Here is an 18737-nt window from a genome sequence, read left to right as displayed (position 1 = left end):
ACAGTGCCAATCATGGTTAAAATTGGAATATTGTTTCTTAATCTGCAATCAAACACATCAAACATGAAATTTAACTCCGTTACAGAATTTTTAAGATGACTAATAATTGCACACGTGGCAACCAGAGAGCAAAGGTCAGAGAATCTCCGTACAACTGCTGGTGAAGATGCCGATGAAACGACCGACCAAATCGCCGCTTTCTTCCTTCCTCACCTTTCAACCTTCACACGTGGACTTTCTAACCCCAATCACACTCTTATACCGAAAATACTCTTACCTTTTCCCTTTAATTACGGCAGCGGCACCATCTGGGTAAATTCGAAAATAGCGAGAAGTTGAAGGGGCAATGTGGAAAAACTTTGGTATTTTGGAGTGCAGGTCTGAATCGAAGCTTCTCTGTTCAGCTGGGAAAGTTTCTTTCTTGACGTTGTATTCTCTTTTGACTTTGATTGGAAACCAAACCCATATCTTTTATCCTTTGAAATTGCAGAGTTTCCTCATGCCTATTCAAATCTCTGACTATAATACCTTTCTGGGTCTTCGATCATCACAAAATTTCCTTGGATTTTCCCTTCGACATTCCAATTAGCTTCCTGCGTGAGTTGCTTTTCTTTGCTTTTATGGGGTTTTTGTTTCTCTATCTGATGTGCTGGATTGCTTTCTTTACGTATTTGGAGATTTGGGTTTGATTGCTTTTTTGTTCTTCTTATGTTGGAGAGGTGTAATTTTGTTTTCTGGGTCTTGGTTTCTTGGAATTTTGATTGAGTAATCGAACTGTTTAGATCAACTTTCTTGGCTCTTGATTGTTGACAGGTTTGATTGCTCTTCAACAGCTAAGGTTTCAGGTTGAATTTTCTTGATACAGAGATTGAATTTCTAGTTTGATTAGTTTTGACAACTCCACTGATTGCTATATCTGTTTTCATTGTATATGAAGTGTTGCGTGTGTGATTTTGTTCTGCCCTTTTTCAGATCTTCAAACCTCTATGTTTTCATGAAATTGGAGGTTACTTTGGATTTCAATTTTAATGGATCACTACTTGTTTCCTTCTCCTCCTTGGTTTTTTCTAAAAGTAAATATTTGGTGGCCTAGTTGGTGATTTGGTATCTACCTTTTTGAGGAAGTTCTTTTTCAATTATTTCCATTTTAGTTTTAAAACTGCTTTATTTTCATATTATCATTTTAATTCGAATTCTTACAATTGAATATTTGAGGCGGTATGTGCTGTACAATGTCAAATGATAGTACAATATCTTAGTGTACAAAGACTAGGATAACAATGTTTGTTTGGTGAATTGTGCGATGTGCGTTGTGTGTATTATAACTTTTTTTCAATACATTTGAGTACCCGAATGAGCTCGTAGGAGTTAGATTAATGCATAAAAATAATATGGATCACTAATAGAAGTTTACTTGATTTAGATTTCTTTTTTAATTGGTTTTGGTCCTTCAATTTATTTATTTATTTATTTATGTTTATCTGCCTCTCTACTTTCTATATTGGGATCATTGGTCTTGTCAAGTGGGATGCTACATATGGAGATCTCATCTATAAAGGAATGCATTTCTTGTATATATATATATAGCTGCAAGATTAAATTGCTAGATTTCTCAGAAGATATTACTTCATGTCCATTTAGATGATTCTTTGCCAGTTTTTCTTTGTGTGGAGATCAATTTTGCTCATCATATTGTGCAGAAGTCTACTGTTACGAACTTCAATATGGTGCCTCCTTTGTGTCTCCATCGATCTTTCTTCTTTCTAGCAAATGGTTTCTTTGACTTGGATGATTGTTGTGCAGTTAATCACAAAGTTTTCATCCTTGGCTTGAATAGGAAAAGTATAAATAGAAGATTCAGATTATAGGAGAGGCAGTTTTTAATATTATTTTGATTCTGGTTGACAATCTAATTTAGAATGGCTGGCCAATACCTTTTCTGACTCTGCTCTAAGTGCCAGAATGATTTAGGAAATGTCAAGTGGGGAGTGTTCCCTGTGGGTGGAGACTGTAGAATGATTGGAGAGAGTTAGAAAACCTGGCATAAAGCCCTCTGCTCCTCGTAGCCATTTGTCTCTTCTCCCTGCCCCTATGTGAAAGAAAAAATTTCTATGTACAGGCAGTTGTTCAAGATAAACAGTAGTTGTCTGAGCCTAGAGGCTAGAGCACCCTTTTTCCTCTCCCTGTTATTAAACTCTTGGTCTCCGAGCCCACTTACTCACTCTCATGGTGTGCTGAGTTCTTCAAAGTCCTTGGGGATTTTACTTTTGTGATCACCAGGCTGTTTTTCATGATGATTGGTTCAAGATTACTTAAAACTCCAAGTCTTGGTAGATCCATGGTGTGTGTTAAACCGTTTCAGCCTAGAAGTGGGAACTTCATTTACTGGCAACAATCGAGAAGAAATAAACCTCCTCATGCTCAAGTAAAGGCTAGTTTAGACAGGGCAGTTAACTTCGAAAAGTGAAATTCATTTATCGCCTCACCTTTTCCATTCCTCAATTCTTCTTATGTTGGTTGGATTTAATTTTTCATCCTACCGGTTAACATATGGAATGAGGACAACTTGTGCTACTAGTGAGTTGTGTAAACATTTTATTCAATGCTACTATTAAGACATTATTTATGGGAATGTTTGGAAGCTTCCATTTTTTAGGCTTCAATTGGCCTTAAATTCCCAGGAGGGAATTCAGTTTTGGTTTTTATCTCAGGCCTTTCAATCTCAACATCTTTGCTAAAAGGTTAATCGGTTTCCATTTCATTGAAGTTTCTTCTCTCAGGTGATGAAGTCTTACCATGGTGGTTAAATATTTTATGACTGGATGTTAGTTGCTTACCTCTGGCTCAATGTTTCAAGATATTTTAGGAGAGTTACATTAAACAAAAGTTGCTAATTGAGTCTATGGCTCACCATGATGAGATAACCTTTTAGCCTTGCTATTAAAAGTCAAGCTCCGGCCTCTGGGTGCATGTTTAAATCCTTAAACTTCCCCTTGATTGTAGTAAATCTAGTCTTTATCCCTCCACCCAACTTTTTTTTATTCCCAGAAAACCTTCCTGAAAAGTTTGCCACCTCAGTTAAAATTAGGCAAGGTCCTTTCAAGTTTCAACCTCAGTCGGGAGAAATCTCTCTTTCGAATAATGAAGATTTCTTTTTTTTTCGAAGTTTCCTTAACTATTTGAGTACTGTTGATGTTGGCATGTTGGAGCCTAACGATGTTGACCACCCTCCGATCAATACAAGTGACCTTACATAACCTGAGGTGTCAAATAGCCTCTTTCATAGTTATAATGAGGGGACTCTCTCCTTTGTTGAAAGTGCTCCTTGGCAAGATCCTGCTTTGCCCATTTAATAAAAGTAATTGTCTCGTATCAGCTTCAAGCTTGCTGAAACTTCTCTAATTGGATCTCGGGTGTCTATGGTCCTCTTTCCTACCATGGAAGGAACCTTTTTATGGATGAGCTTGAAACTCGTGGTGATTTTGATCTTTTGGTCGTTTAATTACCCACCATATGCTTAAATTCAATAAGCTGGTAAACGACTTTTCCTTGATTAACCTCCCCTCTTCAAATTGCAGTTTCATTTGGTCAAATGATTGGGATCAACAAGTTTTTTCCCCAATTATCTAGAGATTTTTGTAACTATTATATGTTGATGTTTTTTGCCAATTGGCATCCATCTCTCTCTCTCTCTCTCTTTTGTAAACCCCCTTCATTTGTTGGAGGCATTCCTCATCTACCCTATCGTAAATAAAGTTCTCTTTTTCTAAATAGAAAAGGGGTCTACATTATGATGAGGTCTCGGTTCTAGGGGAGAATAGTATGCTTGATGAGTATTTAAACCACTTTTTGTTTACAAATTGTCCTTCCAATGTGCAGGTATCTTTTAATTCCATAAGTTATAATGAGGGCACCATCACTACTTTCCCAGTGCTTGCCTGGCTTGGTGCCTCAAGATAAAGGAAGCCACAGCTCTCCCTCCATTTCAGAGAGAGATGTCCATCTCCCGTCACCAGCTGTTGAGATTCTCCCTTCAAAGGCAATTCAATTCATCTATACTAAACTTCTTGTTATTGCAAAGCACCCCTCATAATTGTGAAAAACTATTTTTAGTTATCAAACCAACATTATCTAGGTTGTTTCAGTTAACCCATCTATTTGTTTTTCCATTTTAACACCTACGTTTGGAATACCATTAACATTTCCTTATCTTTTTATCAGACAGCTCATCCATACAAATATGCAGGGGAGAACGTAGATTTGCAAGGTCTCAATGTTTTTAAGGTACCTATTTCATTTTTTTCCCTGGGGTGAGGGGATCCTTATACACTAGAGGTTATGTAAATTATACTATATTTTTTGTTTGTCGGTTAGTGGCCTTCTATTTGTCACTGTGAAAATTGGTTAACACAACCAATTTTCCACTAAGATTCTTGCTTTTCCTGGATTAGATAACTAGAACAAATTATAATAGAGTTTTTCATTCATGCTAATTGGCATCCTTCTCTCCAGGGTAGAGTTAGTGTTGCCGATATAATTGGCTTTAACGGCTCAGAGTCTGCATCTTCAAAACCTGAAGGTACTTTTATGCTTTATATACTCATAACTACTTGAAATTTAATTTTTCTTTTCAAAATCTGTTTTAGAAGTAAGGGTTACCATAGCTTATACGTGTGTCCTTTAAGGCTGAAGTATGTCTTTATTATGTAGGTCATCTGAAATCCTGGGACAGTTCCATTGATCTTGTAAATGTCCTTAAGCACGAGATCCGTGACGGACAACTGAGCTTTAGGGGCAAAAGAGTACTAGAGGTAATAATCCATTATAGTAATTATAAAATCAGACGACCTTACTTGAACTATTCCATAGGCTGTAGTGTCCTTGAGTTCTAAGTAAAATTTTTACATCGGGTGTAATAATTTTACACCTTTGAGCATGACATTCATACAATGCATTTTCTTTATATGGTTGGTGTACTGACATTCTCTTTCATTCCAGCGTATATTTATTAATTGTTGTGCATGATTATTTTGATTGTGAAACATTTTTTTATCTCGTGTAGATGATTGTGTGTGTGTTTTTTTAATTGTGGGTTCCTCATTTCCTTGCCTGAATTTTATGAGATAGAGATTATTTTCGAGCATATCAAAGTGAGGGCCCGAAGGGGCAAGGCAGTCACCATATAGTACATTTCTTATTAGTTCTAGCTGTGTCTGAACTAGTAAATATGTTTTGTATCTTTACATCGTCTCATTGAAGGAAGGACAACCAAGGCAATCCTCTGTTGAATGTAGGATGCTTTCCTTTCTCTGTGTGTGTTTGTTTTCCTAAACACTGTTAGCCAAAGTATTTGCTCGAATCATTAGTTTATGTTAGAATGAGCACGGTTGCCCTTTCTGTTATGCTATGTCAATATGTGGAGCCTCGGAGTGTTCTAACCAACTGAAAACACATAATAAAACCTTGGTTTTACAAGGAAATTGTAAACGAATCTTGTTAGTTTATTAACTTCGGTCTTGTTTGGTAATCATTTCGTCTTTTGCTTTTGGCTTTTGAAAATTAAGCACATTTTCTCTCATTTTCTTACCATGGTTTGCATATTTCTTAAGTACAAGAGTTGAATTCTTAGCTAAATTTCAAAAACAAAAATAAGTTTTTAAAGACTTTTTTTTTTTTCCCCAAAAATTGGCTTGGTTTTTGAAAATATGGGTAAAGAGTAGATAACAAAGCAAGAAATTTAGTGATGGTGGGTGTTTGTAGGCTTAATTTTAAAAAACTAAAAACTAAAAACCAGATGGTTATTAAAGAGGGCATTAAATTTCTGGACTTCCCCATGATTTATTCCACATGTTAATATGATTCTGTTTCCTAGATGCAAATAGTAGTTTACATATTATGATTTTTAAGCTAACCTCTTTAGTTCATGTTTTACAGCTAGGTTGTAGCTATGGACTTCCCGGGGTGTTTGCTTGCCTCAAGGTACCTTTAAACCATTTTTAATCCGTCTCTATTCGTACATTCATGCACTGTGTCTGTTACTAGTTAAAATACGTTCTTACTTCTTACTTTGGTACCTTTTCTGTTGCGCTCTTTTTCTTACTATTATGATGCTTTCTAACTGCAAGTTCAATCAAGTAAAGTTGTGTGAAAAAATTTCATTATAATGTGCTGAGGTGTGTAGTTTCTTCTCACAAATTATTCTAATTAGATCAAGGTAGAGTTCATGTTTTTTAAATGTAGAGTTTGAATTGGTCGACAGTAAATTAAATCATCATTGTTATTTATTCACCACTATTTTATTTGTTACAAAAGGGTATAAGGTAGACGAGGATAGGACACGAGGGCAAGTTTAATTGACTGAAGCATCATTTGAATACTTTCTTAGATTTTATCGATCCGTACTATAAAATTATGATAAAGATATATTGACATGATTTGTTATTGGTTTTCAACTATTCATTTCGTTTACTAGTATTTAGATGTTCAACTAGTCTTTATCGTGTACTTTATGGAGTTTGTAACCAGAACTATTTGTTAATCAAAATATTTTTTCTCTGTTGAGAAGTCAATTAATAGACTCTAACTGAGGAAGCACGGAGACTCTTGACAAAGTGTTCGCGTTAAATATGTGTTGGATACTGGTACATTTCAACATGCTTTGAACATGTGTGTGAAAAAGAAAGTATCCTATTTTATTTCTATTTTTCTCAATTTCGAACATGCAAGGACACACATGGGACAAGTTGACCTTAAAAAATTGATTGAGAATAAGAAGGAAAAATATTTAACCCATCTCATTACTACACCATTGGCCAACCTATTACTTTTATCTTATTATGATCCACCCTAAAATCTAACCCAACCTTAAAAACTCATCTGAAGCATGCATCTGTTTACATGATCTTCTTGAAATACATAACTCGTGGAGGTTTACTTTAGAACTCAAGAACTCAGTTGTATAACCTATACAATAAAACCTGTTCAAGTAATGTCATTTGTGAAGGCTTAATAATCTGGAGGTTGTAACATTGTAGTATTGGGGTTTGTCCATAGGGGAGCTTAGCTAGTGGCTTTTAGGCGTTGATTGCTGAAGCCATAAAATACATCAACTGAAAAATGTTGAAATAAGGAATGGAGTTTTGTTGGTTTAGAAGGAAGTAAAAGTTGAAGCCTGTTTGTTTTGAGATTATATAGAAGATGTGTCATGACATTTCTTTCTTCAAGCAACTGTGCTTATACCTCAGTTTTCATTCTTGTTACAGGGAGCAAGCATAGTGCACTTTCAAGACCTGAGTGCAGAAACTGTTAGATGCACAACCATACCGAACGTCCTTGCCAATCTCGAACAAGCTCGGGACAGGCAGAGCAGACAGCCAGAGAGTCCCTTAACTCCGTCTAGACATACTTTGGCCCCATCGGTACATTTTTATGCTGGTGACTGGGATGAGCTCCCAACAGTCTTATCTGTTGTTAGGGGTGATGGATTCGAAGCACCCACCGGAATGAGCTTAAGCTTCTCTGAAGAAGATTTTATGGATGGTTGCAGCAGTCAAGATGGTAGCATCATCGGCCATGAGTCTTCCTCAAGGAGATCAAGGAAACTGTCAGGAAGTCGAGCATGGGAAAGGGCTAGTGAGATCGATCAGGGAGAAGGTGGATACGATGTCATTTTAATGGCGGAAATCCCATATTCACTCAACTCTTTGAAGAAGCTATATGCACTGATAAAAAAGGTAAAGTCTTTAATAACTAACTTCAGTGCTTTATGGAATACAAACATCTAAAACCTTTGAAAAAATGGTCTCTTTTGTTGAAAATTAGTGTGTGAGACCTCCCTATGGAGTGTTATACTTGGCCACAAAGAAGAATTACGTCGGTTTCAATAGCGGAGCGAGGCATTTGAGGAGTTTAGTCGATGAGGAAGGCGTTTTTGGAGCTCACTTGGTGAAGGAGATGACCGACCGAGACGTTTGGAAGTTCTTTCTCAAGTGAAAGAATGGAAAAAACAGGACAAACTCTTGAAGAAATGATGCAGTGAAGTCCATGTGCAGGTGCCTTTTGTCACAGCAATCAAGTTTTATGTAATAATATTTATCACAAAGCATATGCAATTAATGGAGTTGCCTAAATTAGAAGGGGAATTGTTTAGTCAGTGAAGCATTTATTATACTTTGATTGTATAATCTGTATTTTTTTTTTCTTTAGTTTCTTGTCAATTTTGTGAGGATTCTCCTTGCTGTTGCTGTAAATTAAACCTTCAGTAAATCAAAAGTTCAATGTCATTATTATTATTATTATTATTATTATTATTATTATTATTATGTTAATGGGCATGATTTAGCTTTGATTTTGTTAGAATTATAGCCCCATTTTTGTCACTTTTTTTTGTTTGGAAAAAGCATGTAAATCATCTATATTTTTTTGGGATCTCGTCTTCTCGTTTTAAAATAAATAAATAAATATTTATTTATTATCGTTTCAATACTTGAAAGTCAAAACATTGTTTTGGTGTTACTTGGAAACTATTTTCAAAATAATATCTTTTTCTACTAGAATTTGTATAAAGAAATTCAAAGGAATTCGCATAGAAAATAACGATGAACAGTTGTTAATCTAAATTTAATAAAAACAATCATAATTAAAAACAGGATTGAACAATTTTTTTCTTTAAAAAAAAAAAGACAGTTTAGAGCAGAAAAAAGGCAAGTTAAATAACAAAATATCGCACAAGAACTCAATTAGTTATGGGGTTATTTATAACTCTTAGTCCAATCTTCCCACCTCTTATTAAATTAATAAAATTTCATTAGAATTACATATTTAACTAATATAATCTCTATACAATTACATTTTTTAATGTTAAATGTTAGAAAATACCATATCCACCAATCTTTTCTGGAGAATAAAATTGTAAAAATTATAACGTCATAGTTTAAAAAAAAACCAAAAAGGAAAAACAAATATTGTAGGATTCAATCTATGGTGGCTACCTACTTAGGTATTAATTTCTTACGAGTTTCCTTGACATCTAAATATGGTAGGGTCAATAGGTTATCCTGTAAGATTACTTTGTAAGATTAGTCGACGTGCGCATAAGCTGGCTCGAACACTCACAGATATAGAAAAAAGAAAGAAAAAAAAATAAAAAGTATTTTGGTCAATACAATGAGGCGAACTACAAACCTACATTATTAATTGCACATTAATAATTTCTAACCCATTCTAGCTTACTTTATAGTAGATAAGATATGTAGGTGCATTGTAAGTTGTACTTGTCTCTCTATTTTTTTTTCAATCACAAAAGAAAAAAATATAAAATGAAAAAAATGAAAAAATTTACAAAAACTACTGAAAATATTTTAAATGATAAGTTTGCTTAACATGTTTTCAAGTATAACAAAAGATTAATTATAATGTATTAGTGATAGATCACAATAGATTTCTATCACTGACATCAATAGATGTCTATCATGATCTGATAAATAGTGAAATGTTGTTATATTTATAAATAAATTGACTCGTTTTTTATTTAAAGCTAATCATGTATTTTTAAAAAAATTATCCACGTGTGATTGGATACTTGGTTGGAGAAAACTCATTATGCCAATCTATGAGAGAGATGATATCAAAGAAGGCATAGGAGAGCCCAATTAACCATCTTGATCAGCCAATTTGCGGCTTCCAAAAAGCAAAATTTTGGAACTTGAGCGTGGAAGGATGGACCCTTATTAGATTGGATTGTTCTACTTCTACCCATTACCATGATTTTTGCTTGTCCTATTCGAACTCCGGCGTTTTCCATTACATTTGCGCGAAGAATTACATGCAGCGGCATGTCGAAAGGAAGTTTATCTTCCTTGCCAACAAGCTCAAACGAAGTCCCTCCAAACCCAGGTCTCTAAAATCTTCTACTCAATCATGTTTTGTTTTCCGTTTAATGCTTCCTTCAACGTTAATATTAGGATATTCCTTAACTGGGTTTTCACTGATTTTAGGAATTTCAGGTGTTAAGTCCTCCAATGGCGTTTCTGAGTCTGAAACTCGTGTATTTGTGAGGAGAAGAGTGAAAAAGAATGCTGAAGGTCAAGTTAGCGGGCTTGAAGTCGAACCTAAAGTCGACGCTAAAGTTAGAGCTTCATCATTTTCCTTTTCATCTTCCAAACATATCTTTCATCCTGGAAAATGTGTCATTTTAGCTTTAGATGGTCGTTTTCTGGTGATTACCTTTGATAAGACTATACAGGCATATTGCTTTTCTTTTTCTGTCCATACATCTGATGTTGGGTTTTGGGTTTTGGGTTTTGGGTTTTTTACTCTCTATGTATGTGACTCTCTGTTTCACTCATAGTTTAATTGATATTCAGTTAATGCTATATAAGCTCATAAACATTCATAGCTTCGTTAGCATGGTATTCTAGAAACTTGGTATTTGATTAGATTATAAATCCTTTATAGATAAAGGTCTTACATGGTGAAAGTTAATAAGTTAAACTTCTAATCTTTTCCCCGTACAGCGCTGCTGCCCTCCTAATATTGAAGATTTTGCATTCAAAAGAACAAAGGATTCCCCTGGATCAAGTAATTTCTTACCTTAGTAGCACTTCTGCTTGTATGAATTTAGCTTTTCTACTGGATGAGCAATACATCAAAATTATGAGAACATTCCTATGTAAATTGTTAATCTTCTAAAATAAAATGAGAAAAAAATTCCAGAAAATAATTGTTTCATAGAATTTGTTTTGATGGTCTATGTAATGTGGATATTGGAGATATTGCACAGATTTCCCCTTGATTTTCATTTTAGTTTCTCAAGTGCAATCCGTGGTGATTAACTTTTGGTTCGGTTGATGTGAGAAGCACATGAAAGATGTTGCCTCTTGCCTGAATGTGCATTTTCAAAAAAGTAGGGAACTGTAATTAGACATCACAAATACAAGATTAAATGTATCATTAAATAACAAGGTAACAAGGAAACGTGATTGAATATAGTTATATCTTTCTTTTTGTGCTAACATAGCAGTAGAGAAGGACACATTTTAATGTTTTCTAACAAAATATACAATGGGCATAAATGAAATTTTAGTTTAGAAATTAAATTTTCATGCACTTCTTTTTCATTTTCAAGAAATCATACATGATAAAACTGAAAAGACGTACATCTAGTCAAATGTTCAAAAATTAAACCATAAGATTGCTTCGCTTCAGCAAGACCAGAAAGTGGCAAAAAAGTAGTCAATAGGTAACCAAGGCTAATGCATGTTTTAAGGCGTGCTATGAGCCTGCATCTGCTTGGCAGGTGTGGGTGCTCAACTCTCATCGCCTATTGCCATTGGCAGACTCGAGGTGTCACCTCAAAAACACTTATCCATGTTGAATTTGGATAATTTTTTATTCGCCAAAATGGCTTAGGCCCACTTGCCAATGCTTGCCTGACCTGTAAAGAAAAGACCTGGATGAAGCCAACCTCGAAGGTGTTCTACTGCTGGCTGGGCATAGATTGGCAGCCAACAGGTGGAGAAGTTAGCAGGTCATTTTGGACTGCCGACTGCCTGTGGAAGCAATTTTATATTCATGCATGGAAGTATGTGACGATTGAAGTTTGGTTTCATGCACTTTCAGATATGAATATAAAACTGATCTTGCTTCTGCGGAAGTTTCCCCAGGTTTCGTGTATATAATAGTAACAAGTGAGAGTATTGAACCAGCAGATGTACAGTGGAGAAGGAGAACAAATGTGTCAAACCAATCTTCAAATAAGAGAGGTTTTAAAGTTCAATTAGTAAATATCACAGTTGAGTGACTATAAAAGCAGTTTCATATTGGTGAAATGTCTATGTTTCCTGTAGGCTTGCTCACAGAACTAACAATAGTTTTACTACATGTTTTTTAGCGTGTTTGGAGATGTTAATTGAATTTCGCACTTTTCAACTTGTTCTCACTCGTGCAATAATGTCTTCATGCCTCCTATACATACACTCAAACATGAAAAGATAAGAACTGTGGAGATATGCTTTTACACATATAATATGAAACTGTTGTCTCCCTGACTCCCTGCCCTCCCATCTGTCATCGTTTCTTATGCATTGGCACTGCAGGGAAGTCAAAGCTTCCTCTAGATCCCCTTCTCAACGGAATTGAAGTTTCTAATCCAACTAGACAGAAAGGCATTGCAGAAGGAGGTGAGTGATTATTTTTTATTTTTTATTTTTTTCTCCGGGGAAATTTATGGGGTGTATGTATTTAGTAGAGATTCGATGTGGCAAATCACTCTGATTAAGAGAGTACATTCCCCCCATAATTTTTATTAGGTAACAGTAGATAAGTATTTAAATAATTATTAGATATTTTTGTTTCCTAAAAAAATCGGAATTACGGTATAGGTAAACCACCTGTTAATTGGGAAAAAGTCCTTGAAGGAATTCGGAAAATGAGATCCTCTGAAGAAGCTCCAGTAGATACCATGGGATGTGGGCAAGCTGGTAGTACTCTTCCTCCCAAGGTAAATTCCCTCAGTTTTAGTTAGCATAGTTGTATAATTCTTTTCAAGATCTATTGTCATCTCAAGTTTGAACTGAAATTTTTAGAGGCATGATGGATGGTTAGTTTTTAACCTTTTGTCTTCTATCTTTCTTCCCATGGTGCCAAATTAAATCTTTCAGGTTATCCTAAATGCTATCTCTGGCATGAACATTCATTTCGTTGATGCACCATGAAATCTATAAATAATCAATAATCAGATGTGAAGATGACATGATAACGTTCTTATTACCAATCAGTTGCCTGTTGGTCTTTAGAAGTAACACCTTATGAATGATAGAGATGATAGTGGATCTGGTGACAAAAAAAAAAAAAAAAATCATCCCAGATTTAACAGGGTCACCAAGGAGCCAGCTAGGTGCTTTAGTAACACACTGCACGTTCTATTTTCTTTTCCTCTATGGCCTTGCAGGCACTATATACTGATAACAAAAGACCTATTGTTCTTTATATAATTATATTTGATATCTGCAGCATTATATAAACCAATAACTACTCATTTACTTTATTTTTATTAGGAAAGAAGATTTGCTGTTTTGGCATCTTCTCTTCTCTCAAGCCAAACCAAAGACCACGTGACTCATGGCAAGTTCTTGTACTCTGAAATTATTGGTTGAACTTGATAGAGAACTTTAATTTAACATATTTTCCTGTAGTTTTTCTGAAAATTCATATGATTATTGATTACTTGGTCTTTCAAGCAATGAGTAAACAAAATTTAAAGGGGAGGAATTCTCCTTCCTTTGCTGAATATCTGATGGTTTTTGACCATTTCACCATTTCGAGAGGTTCACTCCTTGGCCAACACCAACGTCACTCCTATAACTTCAACATGAGCTTATCCTCCATTTCTGTAGATTTCCCCTTGTGTCAGTTATTAAACGCTCTTATCTTTTTCTACTTTCTGCGTTTGCTTTCATGATTCTTGCTGGAACTTTCTTCCATTGTGCCCCACTGTTTTTATGCTTCCTTCTCAATTGTTCGTCCAGCAATCAACCTTTCTTTGGGTGTTGTTCATGAGATCATAGCTCATTGGCTGTAAACCTACCAATTTGTAATTTGCCCTTCCACAAATACCAAAGAATCAAAGACAAAGACTGTCTTTCCTGTTTTCACAGTAGCTGTTACTATCCTTGACAGCTTGTAAGAAAGTTGGATGTTTTACTCAGAAACCTGTTTGCCACTTCAATCTTCTGTTAGGGATTAGATGTTTTTTGCCGTATAATGGTGCTTTCTCAGTGCCTAAAAATGCCACCCTAACATCAAATCATGTATCATGAGATGGCAGACAAAAAAGAAAGTCTGCTACAAACATGAGTTGAACAAATTCTTGTCTTAGCTTTTATTCCAGAACTACAATTTTGAATTCCAGTTTTCTTGGCGTACTTATAATATATTGGGGTGGGATAACATTAGAGTTCTGGCTTCAAACTGTTATGCCACCCCAATGTAAGATAAATGCCTTTTGATAAGTGATGGGAGCTGAAACAACTAGTATCTCGTGAGACTGCTGCCTTCAAGAGGTCTGGGATCTTCTTCTGCACAATTCAGACTACTTCGCCTGTCTCTAATTCCTACCCTCTCCTATAACTGATTTCCCAACTAACTACCAGCAATCAACAGCCAGTTGTTACAGCCCGGTAATTGACAAACTACCTTGCACCACCATCACTGACAGTACAAATCGAACCCTAAAGCTGTCTACTCCTGGCATGTGTAAGTCTGTTTGGGTGCAGGAAAGTCTATCAAGGAGAAACAACAGGCTCAGATATATAAGTTTTACCTTCATGAATGTGATAATAAAATAAAAATGTCAAAATTTTATATTTTGATGGTAAACTTTTAGTTCTCAGGGCAGTACATTATTTGTTATTTCCCAAATATATTAAGCTCTCTCTTTTCTCTTCTAATATTTTCTTTAATTGACAAAAGAACTTTCAGGAGTGCAGGAGCAGCATTGCGTCTCCAAGAAAGTGGTCTTCTTACTGCTGATGCGATGGACAAAGCTGATGAAGCAACCATTAAAAGCTTGATTTACCCGGTATATTTTCTTGGAAATTATTGAGCCATGGCACATAAATTTTCCCATTGCATTTGAATCACGTGAACAGAAATATCTGAAAAGCATTTATATTCGTATGGCTGTTCTGTTCATGTTGGGGCACTCCTTTCACTTCTTTTTTTCAAAGAAAGTCCCATTTCTGCAATAATTTAGTGTTTTTTTTGGTATCCATCTTGCAGGTTGGATTTTATTCTACAAAGGCTAAGAATTTGAAGAAGATTGCAAAAATATGTCTTATGAAGTATGGTGGGGACATACCTAGATCATTGGAGGAGCTACTAATACTACCTGGGATAGGCCCTAAGATTGCACATTTGGTATGAAAGATAGTGTTTTATAAGAAAAGAAGAAATTTTTCGGGTAATGGGTATGCTTCCATGACTCATCATATTTCATATGTGGCATTTAGATCATGATTATGGCTTGGAACGATGTTCAGGGGATATGTGTGGATACTCATGTGCATCGCATTTGCAATCGGCTTGGATGGGTGTCTGGGAAAGGCTCAAAACAGGTAACTGTGGAAAGTTTACTTGACTCCACTTGTTCACTGACATGAGTGGATTCTGACTTCAGATTTGAATTTCGTCCTTTTCCAAACTTTAAAATTTTGCTCATGTTGCTAAAACTGTTACTGGTATAGAGTATGCATAAAACACCTTTGAGGCAGTGTTACATGTAAACTAGATATTTTTAATGCTTCTCTTGCCAAGTCGAACGGACTTGCCCCCCTCAAGTGAATCAAAATTATTCTATTAACTTTTTCCTTTCAATAGATTCAATGCTTTGTGGTAGTTGTCCTCATCATATGGTTGTCCTCGAATTTTCTGAATCGTGTTTTGACGTCCTTTTAGTGAAGACAATAGTATCATAAAATAAAATTTTCCTTTAGCAGTGCTGTGGAAGTTTTTGACAAAGTGTAGGTAATGAACTGGTTGGAATATCATGTGTGCAAGTATTAAACCAACATTAATTATAGATTTGATAATGATAGTATTGCTCCCAACTCATTCAATCTTAAAAATTTATGACATGGTTTGAAATGTCATGCATGAATATCAACTTTGATTCCAATAATACTAATTGGACGAAATATGTTGGAATCTATTGACACGTCAACTTCTTTCTTTTGGAAAAGGATACCACACTTAAGTGACTATTGCTTATTGACAAGTCATCATAGAAAGGATCAATTATGAAGTGATTTAGCACCACTATGTCCCTACTAAGCAACATATAGTAAATATTCTCACCAAGTCATTACCAAAACCGAACTTGATTTAAATAACGATTTGGGTATGTACAACCCACCTTGAGTGTGGGAGTGTTGAGGATGACTGTCAAAGGAAAGTTAGATTTTTTATATTCTTTTATTATTATTACATATCTTTGTGTTTTGGGTCTCCCCTTTTTTGGGCTAATTTTTTTTAATCTCCTTTTTTGTTTCTTTCATTTTGCTCAATGTAAGCTCGGTTTCTTACTAAAAATAACATACCTATCTTTATTTCTAAAGTTTAAGGGTTGATGAGATCAGTTTACTTTGTTTAAACTTATTTTGCACTTAAGTCCTTATTTATTATTTTTGGATAAGAAACAACTAAATTACCAAATGGTCCAAATCTTTATTTACTTTGTCGGTTTGTGTATGAACAAATCCTCATTTACTATGGATTCATGTGTCGCTTTTCTTATAAGATTTGTGGTTGGAAAGGATCTGAAGAATTAGAGAAGTATTTTCATTGGAGTGTTCAGTTCGATTCCTTACACTTTCTTGCTTCATTTTGGTGCTCTTTTCTTAAATCTTTTGTTGATTTTTCATCTTCCGAATACATATTATCAGATTCTTTTTTATTTCCTATGTAACTATCACTTCCTCATGGAGTTTTGTATCCTTTGAGAAATGCTCTAAAAATTTTGTTTCTTCAAAAAAATTACGAAAAAAGGGGAAGGGAAATCCTCAATCTAAATGAATTACAATAGACTATTCCAATTAGACAAAAGGAACAACAAACTAAAATTTAGAGAATTCAATTTACACCAAGAGTAAGGAAGACAATGCTATTAAAGAAACCGTATAGTCCTTTTCCTTTGTACCGAAGGACCTATGGCTCCTTTCAATCCTTATTTATAGAAAGGATGAATAAAAGCAATATCAGAAAACTACATCGACATGAATATCTTGATCCTTACCTGCACTACGTTCTTTCTTTTGTAGATTGTTTCGAAGACATGTCATTGCTATAATTTGCTTGCTTTTTTCCTTTCCTAGAAAACATCCACTCCTGAAGAAACTCGAGTGGCATTAGAACTGTGGCTGCCAAAAGAAGAATGGGTTCCAATTAATCCTCTTCTGGTATGTAATGTTCTTTTACAAATAGTTGCTGCCCTGTGTACCATGATATGATGAATTTGATAGCATTGTTTCCTTGCAAATGTACTTGGTAAAGCACGGTACCATATATTTTACCCATAAACGGCAATATTCTTAGGCTCATAATTAAGCATTTGCATATTCGTATATTCACACACGGTGTTCTTTACCCCTTGGGAAAACACTCTACTGCATCTACAAATTGAGTATCTAGGTAACTTCTTATTGCTATTTGCAATAATTTATGCTGCCTTTAGTCCAAATACCCTTAAGAAAATGGTTTCCAAGTGAAAATTGCAGATATATTATTAATTTTATGAGGTATACTAACGTTGGTAAAGTAAGGGTTTGTACTTGCTCTGATCATCCGGCATATAAACTAGTGGCCTGGGAGAAATATTCTCTTCCCCATGCTTTTTTTTTTATATATAGAAATGATTTTGATTGAGAAAAATGAAAGAATACACATGTATACAAAAAACCAAACTCACGGAAAAAGGCACCTCCCTCTACAGGAAGGGACTCCAACTATACAAAATAAAGCCTATAGAATAGTTACAAAAGGTTTTTGAAACAAAACCCACAAAGAAACATGAAAGCGAACAAGGGACCAAACCTCACTTGAAGTCTTAACCACCCATCTCGAAAACCTACTATTCCGCTTACCCCAAAAAGTCCACAAGATCGCACACACTCCCAACAAAAAAATTAAAAGCGACCTTTCTCCCCACGATGTGGATTGAAGAGGAACTTCTCGATTATAGCACTAGGAATGTAGTAGGCACACAGAAATATTCTCAGTTTTATACTATAAAACACTGAAATGACTGACAAGTATACTTCAAATTGACTCAGTTCAATTGGTTTTTGTTAGTGATTTTCATTTTTGACTTTCACCTCTACTTTTTTTCAAGCAATTAGTGTGTTGGTGACTTGTGCTTTTTTGCTTCCTATGATCTGAACTTTGTTGGGTTGTCTGGAATCTAGGTTAAGAAACATCCTCCCCTGTAATTTTTTATTAGATCTCCATTTATTGATTTCTTTATTTTTTTATTTCTTTATAATCATTGTTGGCATGTGAAACAGGTTGGATTTGGACAGACTATTTGCACTCCTCTTAGACCTAAATGTGGAAATTGCAGTGTTAGTGACCTGTGTCCATCTGCATTCAAGGAGTCTTCAAGCCCATCTCCCAAATTAAAGGGTTCAAGTTCTACCAAAAAGCTATGATCATCTTCTTGAATGAATTAATATATGTGCCAGTCAAACATTTCCCCCCAAAGTCTTGCTTTTGTATCTTTTTTTGGGCTCCATAATGGTTTACAGATTTTAGAGCTTCCATTATGGTTTCTAGCACAAAGTGTTAATGGATAGATAGGTGGATATTGAAAGATCTCAATCGGCCATTGTTGTGCAGAACGAACCTTGTTATTGATGTATATCAATGTCCTAGTACATGTTTTACATCTATAATTTCATCATCATTATTAATATTTTTTGTCAAATCTTTCACTACACTATTAGATGATGTACTGCTACTCCTAAATTTTAAATTTGTTTAAAGAAAGAAAAAAAAAAAAATTTGTTAGCAAATTTGGATTAGAATGAATATTTGAATTTGGTATTGATATGAGGTTCCTTTGGAGAAACTATTGTTCATGGAAGACTTCGATAAAGAAGGGTAGGATGTGAGTGATTAGGCAGGTTGTTTTGTGAGAGAAGGGTAGAATCTGAATGATTAGGCAAGTTATCTTGCAAGATAAGTTA

General features: G+C 35.0%; 2 protein-coding genes across 8 annotated transcripts; both read left to right on the top strand.

Moving 5' to 3' along the window:
• Positions 1-320: 320 nt before the first annotated feature.
• LOC120085336 (S-adenosyl-L-methionine-dependent methyltransferases superfamily protein) lies at positions 321-8303 on the top strand. Of its 4 annotated transcripts, XM_090317002.1 has the most exons (9): positions 652-719; positions 814-845; positions 3880-4039; positions 4222-4284; positions 4513-4579; positions 4711-4811; positions 5935-5979; positions 7263-7733; positions 7822-8303. In XM_090317002.1, exons 3-9 carry the CDS (start codon positions 3905-3907, stop codon positions 7990-7992), a joined length of 1053 nt encoding a protein of 350 aa, XP_090173128.1. In that variant the 5' UTR covers positions 652-719; positions 814-845; positions 3880-3904; the 3' UTR covers positions 7993-8303. The 4 variants fall into 4 exon arrangements, with proteins under 4 accessions (XP_038897202.1, XP_038897211.1, XP_038897217.1 ...); XM_039041274.2 differs by lacking the exons at positions 652-719; positions 814-845 and adding an exon at positions 321-597; XM_039041283.2 differs by having other exon boundaries at positions 598-845.
• A 1271-nt stretch (positions 8304-9574) lies between these two features.
• Positions 9575-18475, top strand: LOC120070330 (endonuclease III homolog 2, chloroplastic-like). Of its 4 annotated transcripts, none has more exons than XM_039022260.2 (11): positions 9575-9894; positions 9996-10126; positions 10515-10578; positions 12096-12179; positions 12381-12499; positions 13056-13122; positions 14487-14578; positions 14779-14916; positions 15009-15113; positions 16869-16952; positions 18057-18475. In XM_039022260.2, exons 1-11 carry the CDS (start codon positions 9762-9764, stop codon positions 18198-18200), a joined length of 1161 nt encoding a protein of 386 aa, XP_038878188.1. In that variant the 5' UTR covers positions 9575-9761; the 3' UTR covers positions 18201-18475. The 4 variants fall into 4 exon arrangements, with proteins under 4 accessions (XP_038878188.1, XP_038878187.1, XP_038878189.1 ...); XM_039022259.2 differs by having other exon boundaries at positions 9615-9894; positions 10005-10216; XM_039022261.2 differs by having other exon boundaries at positions 9616-9894; positions 10005-10126.
• Positions 18476-18737: the final 262 nt, after the last annotated feature.

The sequence above is a fragment of the Benincasa hispida genome, chromosome 1 (genome assembly GCF_027475165.1).
Source record: "Benincasa hispida cultivar pf3 chromosome 1, pf3_genome.v1.1, whole genome shotgun sequence".
NCBI classification, from domain to species: Eukaryota; Viridiplantae; Streptophyta; class Magnoliopsida; order Cucurbitales; family Cucurbitaceae; genus Benincasa; species Benincasa hispida.
This window is presented reverse-complemented; position numbering and strand designations above follow the sequence as displayed.

Excerpts from the sequence above, each read along its gene's own strand:
- LOC120085336 (XM_039041274.2), top strand. The coding sequence starts at position 3,905 with ATGAGGGCACCATCACTACTTTCCCAGTGCTTGCCTGGCTTGGTGCCT. Across the intron at positions 4,285-4,512 it reads AAGGTCTCAATGTTTTTAAG|GGTAGAGTTAGTGTTGCCGA; the intron begins GTACCTATTTCA and ends CCTTCTCTCCAG. Across the intron at positions 4,580-4,710 it reads TGCATCTTCAAAACCTGAAG|GTCATCTGAAATCCTGGGAC; the intron begins GTACTTTTATGC and ends TTTATTATGTAG.
- LOC120070330 (XM_039022257.2), top strand. The coding sequence starts at position 9,762 with ATGATTTTTGCTTGTCCTATTCGAACTCCGGCGTTTTCCATTACATTT. Across the intron at positions 10,217-10,514 it reads CTTTAGATGGTCGTTTTCTG|CGCTGCTGCCCTCCTAATAT; the intron begins GTGATTACCTTT and ends TTCCCCGTACAG. Across the intron at positions 16,953-18,056 it reads TTCCAATTAATCCTCTTCTG|GTTGGATTTGGACAGACTAT; the intron begins GTATGTAATGTT and ends CATGTGAAACAG.